The sequence below is a fragment of the Anastrepha ludens genome, chromosome 2, assembly GCF_028408465.1.
Source record: "Anastrepha ludens isolate Willacy chromosome 2, idAnaLude1.1, whole genome shotgun sequence".
Lineage (NCBI taxonomy): Eukaryota > Metazoa > Arthropoda > Insecta > Diptera > Tephritidae > Anastrepha > Anastrepha ludens.
Genome location: NC_071498.1, coordinates 109,459,912 through 109,472,064, shown reverse-complemented (window position 1 = coordinate 109,472,064; position 12,153 = coordinate 109,459,912). Strand labels below are relative to the sequence as shown.

The 12,153-nt window shown below is 36.3% G+C and overlaps 1 protein-coding gene across 4 annotated transcripts in view; it reads right to left on the bottom strand.

The window, feature by feature from the left end:
- The window catches only part of LOC128855067 (polypyrimidine tract-binding protein 3-like), a 181,268-nt gene that overhangs the window by 43,706 nt on the left and 125,409 nt on the right, over window positions 1–12,153 (bottom strand). For all 4 annotated transcript variants that reach the window (XM_054089663.1, XM_054089665.1, XM_054089664.1 and 1 more), the window contains exon 7: window positions 10,829–10,921. In XM_054089663.1, coding sequence (XP_053945638.1) covers window positions 10,829–10,921 — 93 coding nt within the window. The remainder of the gene's footprint in view (window positions 1–10,828; window positions 10,922–12,153) is intronic.

Here is a 12,153-nt window from a genome sequence, read left to right as displayed (position 1 = left end):
TTAAAATTTAATTTACTGTAATTTTTTACTTTCTTTCGTTTGAACTATTTTTGGTGCGAAAACATTTGGATTTAATCCAAATAAATGGATAGATTTTAAAATTCGATCTTCTGTAATTTCTTATTCACATAAATTTTAATGGAGGACCTTTGTTTAATATCCACGACTTTCTTCTTTTATATTAGAAAAAAAATTTAAGCTAAAAAATTAATTTTTGTTGGCGAAAATATTTGGTTTTACTTGAAGTATATTCAAGGAAAATGTTAAAATTTGATCTTCTGCAATTTTTTATTCAAGAGATTTTAATGTGGGAGCTTTGCTTAATTGCCATGTCTTTATTCTTTCGTTTGATGCTCATAGCATTATACTGTGTGAAATTAAAAAAATGTCGAGTTCTTCAGTGAAAAAAGCTAAGAAATGATAAAAATCGGTTTGCTCGAAGATATAACGTGATACAGAGCACTAACCAATAGAATTTATTAGAACGTTGACACAAAAATTTCATGGCAAAAACCAGCATCGTGTTATGAGAGTTGGTTTTACTATCGCAACTAGCGAAACTGAATAAATTTAACTAACAAGAACTTTACATTAAGTATTTTCAGTACTTAAATTTGATAATAATCCTTTTTATCACCGGGCTTAGTGTAATTAGCAAAACTAAGTAGCAGCTACTGCAAATTTTAAAATAAAATGGTATCTGTATATTCGAAAATCTGCAATTTTTGATAATTAAAAAGTACCATAAAATAAACTAAAAAATTAAAAGCACCGTAAATTAAACATTATTTAAATAATACCATACACAAAGTACACAACATTCGGTTCATAATTCGCCGCTTCTGCGTGCAATGCTAGTCTTTAGCAGCATGCTTCGGTGCTGAATATTCATGGGTATCCGGACTTTAATTCGAAAAAATCCTAATTAGTCTTTTCGTAATCTAAATAAATACGTCCGCAATCGCCGCAAATTAGTAAGCATGTAAGCAATACTGCACATCCACATACACAAACACGCATACATGAGCAGAGTAAACACAGAGAAAGTGTAATAAGCAGCGACCTCGACAACAAGTCCTCTAAGCAACAGGAAGTCTAAGCAACCAACCAACCAACCAACCAACTAACCGAGCGGCGGATAAACCAATGGCAGGAACAGCAACACTAAGCGCCAGGAAACAGTAAGTGACTGTGGCACCCAGGCTAACTTCCCCACCTCCTCTCACTCTTCAGTCACAGGCGGTGACCGTAAGCGGTAAGGCGCAGCACAATAGTCACAGGCGCTGGCCCAAAAAATGCAACCAACACTTATAGCACAAAGTGTGAATGCTAGATTGGCTCAGTGAGTGGATGAGTGGGTGTGTAGGTGCTTGTGTGAATGCGTGGGCGTTGCTTGTTTAGTGGCCAGCCAACGGAAAATTTCATGCATTTTAGATTAGGCGAAAATGTAATTTTAAAACGCAAGCGATTAATGTTCAACACAAGAACACACACACACGCGCACTCACATGCTTATAAAATTGGAGCAATTGCTTTGCTACTACATGAGAATAACACCAGCAATGCCGACAACAGTAGCGTTTAGTGGCAACAATGTGTTAGCCATGGACAAAAACAATAGCCAACATGCAGTGCCACAAAATGCTGTTGGCTGCGGTGTCGGCAACTAGACTGTATATGCACATATTTACATATTTATGCACTTATGTATGTATGGATGGATGTGTGTGAAACAATACAAAACCGCTGCGCAAACAACAAAATTGACTGTTATTAGTAGCGAAAGGGAAATAGAGCAATGGAGTGCGAGCGCGTGCCACATGTGTGGCATAGAATAGAAAGGATGTGTAAATGGCAGAGCATTAGTGTGGGTGAGTGCACTTCGTTTGCCTTTCATCGTCATCGCCCATTTGCTGCTAAACGACATGCGTTGTGGGCAGAACGTTGAATAGAGGTGGCTGAACGAAAAATTGAGATTGGCGGCAGTTAAGTAGTGGCGGCGACCTACTAAGTAGCGCACTGACAGCCACATGCCACAAGCACAAACAATGAACATACTATAACATCTGCACGCAATTTCATAAATATTTTTGCATGGCTGGGGGCTAAACAGGGTAAGAAGGGTAAACAAATGCAGCTAATAAAAAAGAATGAACTGTAAGAAAATGCCCAAATGTATGCAACATTTTTCAAAGCTGCCACTTGGATATGCTGACTGTTCTAATGATGGGATTATAAAATTTTATTAGAGAAATTCGCATGACTAATTCTCAAATGTATATATGAATGAAAATGTATAATGCGCCTAAAAGATGCAATGCGAAATGGTCACAACGTTGAAGAGGACTAACAAAAATGCATTAGCTAACTGCAATGGGGCTTTCTGTATTGTCATGGAGAGTGGTAACCAACGTAACATAACTGTAAGCAGTGATGCCAAACGCGGGGAATTTTTCCCCTTTGTGGTAATTTGTAGTAAGAAATTAGCTAAAAGGGAAAGATGTTTTAATATATAAAGCTTGTAGAATAAAAAGTGGGAATTTTGAAGATTCGTGGCCCAGCTGAACACAAGACGGAATTTGACGTTTAAAAACACACACAATATTTAATTGGAAAAAACAACAATCCTGCTGTTGAAGTCATATGTCTTGAGTATAAAAACATAGCAGTTTAATTTAAAAATTAAAAGAAGGTAATGTGAAAAATCTTCCCATTGGTAAACTGTGTTATGAAATGTTGCAATATAAAAACTTTAATGGTGTGTATGAATTTTCAAATGAAAAAAAAAAATAAATTTTTTCGATTACAGCAGATACTAATTGTAAAATAAGAAATCGGCTAGGCCCTCATAAGCTAAACAGCATAATAAAAATAAGAGCCTGCTTCGAAAAATATCAATTTTACTAATTTTTAGGCACGGAAAAATCATTTGGAACGCTGCAAAGAAAATAATTATGTTAAATCGCACATGGTATAATTGAATATGTTATAAATAAATATGTACATATGTATGTACGGGACGTTTTTTAAGAGCTCGAGAACTTGAATGTTGGTAGATAATCGTATCGGATTTATTTTTTGAATATGATATCCAGCATATGTCCGCCGCGGCTACGAGTTGCATGGTCCATTTGATCAGTCCAATGTTTTACTACTTTTTCCAATAAATCTGGCCGTATGGCGACAATGTTGGCTTCAGTTTTTGCGCCGTTTCGTTGGGACCAAATATCGTCGATGTTGAGCTGATTAATTTATGGAAGCAAAAATTCAGTCAGCAAGGCTAGCCATTCACCGTAACGGCAGCTCCTTACTCATTTAGAAAGAATTAAGGTCCGATGATATCGTCTGTGCTCTAACTTCGGTAATAGATTTTTGTTTTTCAAAGTAAATTTCCACAATTTGGAAACATTGGCCGAAATTGGTGGTCTCAACGTAACAGAAATGGAACCGGTAGAGGTATACAAGTAAAGCATTTTCAGGCTGTATGCAAAACCCCAACTAAATGACGCACTGTAAATTCATTTGTCTTTCCGGTGGTATCGTATAGCTTCGGAATTGTAAAATGACCATCAATACTAACATAGAAAATCTGCAACGAATAATACGTACGATTATGATTGAACCCAATGCACTCCGAAGCTCTGTTGTTCGAATGATGCTATCTAGGAAAGTGACCGGCAGAGGACAGATTGATGTTGGATCCTTCCATGTTAAACTAACCCTAAATATCAGGGGATATTTTGAACAAAAGTGTTCCCAATCCGAGCTGCACAGGGCTGTTATAGCCGCGGATGATAATTACATCCCGCTTCAGATGACCAATCCTATGAAGGGGGTTTGAAAGTTTAACTATTCAAAAATATCTCCCTAAAGGGATTTTTCAAAATTCGAATTATTTTCGAAGCTACAACTATTTTAGTGACGCGACAGCTAGACTGGTTTGAGCGGACGCCGAACTTCAAAAGTGTTTTTCTCGAAACTACTTCGTTCGATACGGTCGGCACGATATCTCAAGTTCTAATCAACCGATTTGCTTGAAATTTGTCATGAATATTCCTTAAATATATCTCTATCGTATGAAGCTCGAAAAACTGGAAATTTCAATTTTTTAATATGTGTAAACAATTCGAGAAAGCTTAAAAATAAGAGAAAAATCGAACTCAATTTTTTGAGTAGCCGCCATTTTATGGAAAAATGTTTCATATTAATTAAGAATTTGTATTTTTTTTTTTCAGATAACCACAAGGGTAGAAATCGGGACGACGGGGACACTGCCTTTTTTTCCCCCCTTCCACTTCAAGGACGCATAACTCCATGAAAATTCATTTTTTTTTCAAATTTATTTTGTGTGCTCCTAATATATGAATAAATAAATGATAAAAAAATGTATCGTAAAAATATTAATAGCTTTTTTTTTATTCATCGTCAAAAAATGCTCGAAATTCGGGCCTCTAGACTAGAATACCCCTGAAATCAGGAATATCACATAAACATATGAAAAGATTCAAAGATGGACTGAATTGGTTGTTCACGGCGTTTATCGAAAATACTTGTTGAGCCCACAAGTCGAACAAAAATTAGCACACTTATGGCTAACCAACATCATTTTCGCCGCACAAGAGTAATAGAACCCAACAACAAACTGCATTATATATGCAATGCGAGTCCAAAAGCCGTTGCGGATAGGTGTCAAAGATGCCTGTGATCCTCCTTAACAAGAACGTGAAAAAAACATAGGCAGAAAATATATAAAATATTCCGACCTAGGCATCGATGTTAAGCAATTATCATCACCGTGGACTTGTACATTTTGTAGACAACGTTAAAACACTGCAACTCCCGGAAACTCTAATTTTCGAGATGTAGAAAGCAGTGAAAGCATCCCGCGCGGTATGCGGAGAGAGAGTGGCGTGGCATATAATAATAATAATCCAGGCCGACTCATTACGACGACTATCCTGCTTGTATGTGTTGTGTGCGTGTACAAATACTGAACTGTAATTAATGTAGGTAAACTATTTATAAATATTTGCAATGGCTATACGCGCAAAGACAAGTTTTTATTCCCTTCTCTTCCCTTTGTTTCGCATGTTTGCAGGTACAGATTTATCAATTATTTACTTTGATTACATTGAATTTTCAGCCGTTTGCAAAAAGTTTCAATGGAAAGCTGAGAGCCACAGAAAAGCTACAGAGCTTAATTAAATGGAAACTCAATTTCTAGTTTTTTATTTAATTTGCGTTAAAAAAAAAAAAAAAATTTAACAGATGCATACAATTTTTTTGTGACCACTTATAAAGAGAATGTTTGGAAGTTCCCTGTATACAGAAGATGGTACATCTACTAAGTAGATGGAATCTATTATTTGAAATTTAATTTAATTTGGCTATAAATAAGAGATGCTTGAACATGTTTGAATGATGTTTTTTTTTTGTTTTTTTTTGACAGAATAAACCTTGCCATTAAATTCAAACACAATTCCCTTCGAAAGACTTCCACGGCCAACATTACAGCTGTCTGAACATTTTTTCAGCACATACGCTAAAGGCAACAATTGAGAAATGAGAAACAAGATTTTTTTTTTGATATTTTCACTCTCAAGCCAGGCACATTTACATTAGGTAGAAGAAATAAGAATGTAAGAAAAGGATTGCCTTTATAAGGTGGCTTTTCTAGAAACAATTAATGCTGTGCGTTGATAACGCAAGATTGTTTGTCATGTGACATATCGCGAGATAGAGGTATCCTTGGGCCTTAGTGGGACCAGCATATATTCAATATTACAACAACATTCATCGTCAAGAAGATTTCTTCTCGCTGGATACCACATAATTTGATAATTCCGCAAAGCAAAGAAGGACTCGTGTCGATTGATGTAAAAAAATGATGAAGCAATTCAGCCACTTCAAAGCATGCCATGAAATCGGTGCAGGTGACGAGTCTTGGACCTATGCATATGACACAGAAACAAAACAGCATTCGACTGTATGGATGTTCTAACATGAGCTTAATCCAACAAGAGTTGTTCGCGAAGGCAGCACCTCAAAGCAAATGGTCGCTTGTTTTTTCGCATAAACTGGAAAATCTGATCATGTTGCAACTGTACCAATAGGGCAGCTTAAAGCAGTCAATTCTAAGTGATACACAATCATTTGTTCGCCAGAAGTTTACGGAGAATTATGGAAAACCAACCGCCGAGGAAGAGTCATCCTTCACCAAACGCGTGCTCTTACGTTTCGGCTCACACAAGGGAGTTTAATCAAAATATCGAATTTATGATTCATCTGACTTACAGCTTGATTTGATACCTAATGCCCTCCTTTTGCTACCGAACATCAAAAGTAAAATGCGAGGTCAACGTTTTTGAATGCCTCAAGAAGCTGTTGAAGCCTTTAAACAGCACGTTTTTGAAGTATCCACTTCGGAGTGACAAATTTGTTTCATGAAAGTGCAGAAGTGTATTGATTTCCAAGGAGAATATTTTTAAAAAACAATACAACCATTTTCATTATTATATAATATTACTTTTAGATGCAAATATTATAGGCAACAAATAAAAAAATTGAATAATCTTGCGTATTATGTTACCCTAAATATACCTACTAATATATCTAATAAAAGATATATAAATATGCATAAACATATCTTGTTTTCAATAGTTGCACAAAAAGTATACTCAATACTTATTTGTATGCAAAATATTTTGGACCTAGAAACTAGAATATACTTTCAGTCCGTTAAGGGTTAAGGGCTAGTTAGAAAAGTTTTTGGAATCATTTGCTACTCTGGGTCAATTGCTTTACTATGTTAATTTAAACGTCAATGTAAAGCGAAAATGTGTTGAAGAGTTTTTACTTCACCTAATATAATTAAAAACCATTCGAAAATATTCCACCACTTCCTCTCGCTTTTGTAAACAAAGGGCTTTTTAATAATAAAGCATTGAATTTCCAACAGCTTACATCGCCATCGTAATATGCTGCATTATACTGCAGGTAAGTATGTATGTATGTTTGCAACTGCATATATTGGAGAAATATTTAAAATACTGAAATTTATTAATTAAATAACAATCGCAAGGTAGTCAAATGGGCGGAGATCCCCTATAAGCTGGCGGATAAGAGATGTGTGAAGGGAAATATTTATATAAATGAAGTATGCTGTATGAGAGTATTAAGGCTACATTGAAACGTAGTGCAATATGCGACTGCACAACGATGCAGCCACTACCACCAGAACCAACCACCACTCACCATGCAATACCTGCCACCTGTGCACGACGACAATGGAACACAGCGGCCTTTACCGATGGTGTGAGTAAGTGTCGATACATTAGTGTAGGAGTGTGAGAGGAGAAGGAGAGGGAGTGAGTGCGAGCACCAGATGATGGGGGGAGGGGAAGGGGACGATTGTAACTGACTGCTTCCACCGGAAATCGAACAAAAATGCTTTTAATATCGAATGCAACCGCAGGCCGCAGTAGTTTCCATTTATTGCTTTTACCCCTGTTCCCAACAACCGCTATTGTTATTGTTAGTGCAAAAATACCAATACAGTAATATTTTTTTTTTGTTTTATACTTTTTGTTTATTTGTTTGTTACTGTTGTTATTTTGCTACTGCTATGATGCCGCTACTGTTGAACGACCAGTGCGCGCTATCCTTATACACCGCTGTTTATTAATATTCTGTGGCATTATAAATGCCATTGGGGCCAACAAAGTTATGAACCAGCAGGCGAGAAGGTGAGCGAGCGAGTGAAAGATATACGAATTGGTGGCAAGTATGGGGTAGGTGGTATGTAGCTAAGGTGATGCATACCGGTGATATTGTGGAGAATTTTGATGAAAATGCCTTGTTATGCTTTTGCAATCAAATATTTAATTATACATCAATGCACTCAGAGGAGCATGCATGCATGCATGCTTACATACATACATACATACATAGATATTTACATACATGCATTCACACATGCATGCTAGGTAGAAAACGAGTAGTTGGTGTGGTGTACGAGGGAGGGCCAGGTAATGCCAATGAAAACTATTTCACATTAAAAAATAAGATGAAATATTTTAATGAAAATATAAATACCAGTCCAATAATATTTTATATACAGGGAAGCTAAATAAAATATTTGCAGACATATATGATTACATAATAGCGATGAGTGGCCTGTGTAAAGATTCGAGAAATATTTCAAAAGCTCATCTAAAACTAAGTTTGATTGTGAACGCTTTGTTTTTTGTTTTTTTGTTAAAAGTGTATTAGAAGGTAAAAATAAAGGTTATTGACAACTTCGTGAGTCTCTCATTTTTCATATATGTGACCTGGTCTATGAAAAGGTACCTTACGTGTCAAAAAATCATTTTTCACTTTTTTGTTGATTCGAATAGTGTGTGGAAGGCTCTTTAAAATGGTGAAAACCAGAAAGTCATAATTTGTTTAAAAGTTTGTTAAAAGTAAAAAAAAAAGAAAAGTACAAATACGAAAATACAAAAGCTAACTTATTTTTTAAAACGATTTCTGCGATTTGCTTAACTCTTTCTTATTTATTTATATATAAAAAAAATGTTTTTGTGATTTTGTTGATATTGTGATCTATGCTGAAGAAAATAATAATAATATTTAAAAAAGTTACAAGGATTTTTAGAAGTTTAAACTTTAACTGCTGTTTTCTCGAATACTTGTTTTCGCACGTAAGGTACCTTTTCGTAGACCAGGTCACATATACACAAAAAAAAATTAAAAAAAAAAAACTCTAAAAAAATATATATAACAATAATTGAATGAAAAAAACTAGCAAAAAACAAGTAAGGAAGTGCTTAATTCGTTCCGGACCAAACTTAATATACCCGCCCACACTTTACTAAAATTCAATTTGTGCTGGCTGGCTATAGAATCAAATAAACTCATAGAAAAACCTTTAGCCGCAGTACAATAGACGAAAGACTCAGAAAGTTCTGGGTCTCCACACCGTTCGACTTCCAAACTCGTAGCTGTTTTTATCAGTCTCTGGACGATCGGCACATGCGCGGAAAAGCTAAGTTTACCAGTTAACCCCCATTGCAGAAGCTGTGGTTACCTTTCAGAGAAAGAGTCTGTCGAACACTTTCTGCGTAAATGCCAAACCCAGCAGACTATTAAGTTAACTGGATGCTCCTTTCTTCGACAGTCTGGAGCAAAGCGCCAACCTAAATCCCGTCAATCTTCTCTATTACAACAGCAGCTCTGGCTATAGATATCTGCCTGTTGGTGGTCTCATAATAGTACCAAAACGGCGCTTTAGTGCTACTTAAAGGGAATGCCAGAGTAGTACTTCAACCATTTCATCTGCCTACCTACCTAACTAAACGCATATACAGTGAAAGTTATACACAGCTTGTTATATCAGACAAATGAACGGCCATTTAGTCTTAACATAGAGGGTGTGCGTGGTTTTCATAATATTTATTTAATGGTTAGAAAAGACAGGCGGCAACCTTGTTAAGTAGACGGAAAAGAACGTAGGGTCCATCACAAGCGGCGATTATATGAAGAATATAAGGCAAGAAGAAGCAGGTTGTGTGAGAGTCACGCTGACAAGTGTATGTATGTAAGTCACGGATGAATGAAAATATATTTTTTTTCAAAAACGGATTGGTCATTGAATTGTTTTTCATATTCATGTCGGATTTAAATGAGATGGGCATCTTTACTTGCACCAAGTTTGGGCGAGTTTTATTAAGTGCTTGTTGAGTTAGACGCGTTTAGCCAAAAGTAGGCGTGGCACTGCCCAATTTTTAAATTTTATTTGCATCGTATTTATTTTGTGCGTAAGGTACCGTTATATGGGAGGTGGGCGTGGTTCCTGACCCGCAGAATTATAGTACCAAACTATCCCGTAAAAAGAGAACTAAGTTCCATTGAAATAGGTATATTAATTAAATTAATTTGGTATGCATATGTCTATACCTATCTTGATTCCTTTATGCTGTTACAAATAACCGTTGTGTGAAGCAAATTGTAATACCCTTGTGAATAAGTGTGCGCGGGTATAAAACAGCAAAACGATGCCTGACCCACAACATGTACAGGCAAGTGGCAGCGAGCTTCATTTAATATCGTTAAACGAAATAAACACTCGGCCATCGTGAGATGAGCGCCAGGTGAGCGCGTAGCAGGAGGCTACCACGGCGGTGGTGGCCTTTCAGCTACTACTGAAAGTATTTATGAAATCATTGGAATTTCTTGTTGGCAATGCCGTTTATTGTGGTGTTCGTTGTGCACATTCCGTTGCAGTGCCACAAACACATGCACTAACACGCGCACATGCACACCTAGAGGAAGGGAAGGTGCGAAAGTAGGTGTTCAATGACATTGGACTTGGCCATCCTTTGAACTGCTGTGTGTGGTCGGTCGGTAGTTGTAGGCATTACTGGGGTGTTTCCGAGTTCGCGCAGATCTCTCTGGGTTGGGACACTTTGCAATGCAAATAATTAAGCTTATGAAAATTTCAATTATTTCTGTGAATTCTTGTAAAGTCTGCACTGACCCATTCGTCATGCCACCTGAGGTTATTTGTATTTATTAAAAATTGAATTTCATTTATGAATCACAATTTGCTGGCTGGCTGCTGCGATTGCCCACCGTCATGAAATTGGCTTAACTGCTGTGGCGCGCTTTAGTTTTATTTTGCCACAAATTAATGCAATTCAATCAAAGCAGAATTACTGCTGATAAAATTAAGGTAAAAAAATAAATGAAATATTTTAAATGAGAACAGACAGGAAAAAAATACAATTGGCAATTTCGAAATGCTGCACTAGCGCTTCGCACTCGCACTTACCCAAATAGGCTTGTTGTGGCTCGGCCATTTGTATGAGAGCTGAGTCCTTTTTGTTGTATAAGATTTTCACACGTTGCACATCTCCATAAACACCTGTCGGAATTGCGAGGAAGAGAGAGAAAATTAAAAACAAGAAATTAGTAAAAATTTATGAGAATAAAAATTTTTTTAGTTTTGTGAGAAAATGGGTAGTTACAGAAAATAAATAGGTAAAGAACTGTAAATGTGAAACATTTATATAATTTAATCAAATTATAGCATAAAACAATAGCAGAGATTCTTAGGCTATACATTTGTAATGAATTAAATCTTAAAATCATAGTTCCATGAACAATAAAATAGCAGTGCCTATAAATCACACAAAAGAATATTTTAATGCCAAATATCTACGAAGGGTTAAGGGATTGCGCATGTGTACAGTTTATCTGAATAAATCTAGCAACTACGTAAATAAGGCTCCCTTATCTGCGTCGTTACCCTTTTGAGTGCAACATTGAAATAGCAGTGCCTTTTGCTTTCTAAGGTTACTCAAGGCATAATAATAAAATTTTGTACAGATTTAGATTTAGAAAGTATGTTTTTTATTATTTATTTACAAGAGAAACAATGCACCACAGAACAACGAAAGCAGATTCTGTAATTGAGAGCAGATCGGATATTTTATTTTTCTTTCTTTCTTCATATTCTTTCATGTTCAGCAAAAATGATTTCAAATGCAATCAAATTTGTAGAAAAGCCGGAAAAAAGAGGAGGAAAACGAAAAACTTTCCTCCAAGACAATCGCAGAATTGTAAGATGCTCCAAAGAGAATCCAAAGAAGTCTGGGATACAAGTTAAAAAGAGGTGAACTTAAATGTTTCTGACATGACTGTACCTAGAAGACTACATGGAACTGGATAAGCAGTTCGCAGCCCACGAAAAAAGCTACTCCTGACAACAAAGCATAAAACTCGTGACAATAAAACATTTGGAATTTGCAAGAAAATATTCGAGCTGGACAGCTGACATGAGGCGTAATATTTTATGAACTGACGAGTCTAAAAGCTAGCTAGTTTTTAATCTGGGCTTGCCAAAAGTTTGTGCCCGTCCACCGCGATTTGACAGTGACCCATTTTTCAACATCATTTATCACCCGCTTCAAAAACTGTTTACCTGCTTTGCGTTTGAGCAAATAATCGCAGGTGTCTCCATGTCTCCAACGCTTTGTGGCGCCCATTCGTGTGGCATATATACATACATCGACTTTTTTCTAGAGACCAGCTCTATATATGTATGTAAATGGTTCCAAAGGGGTTTCCGACAAAATCTTCAGTTTCAATGGAATA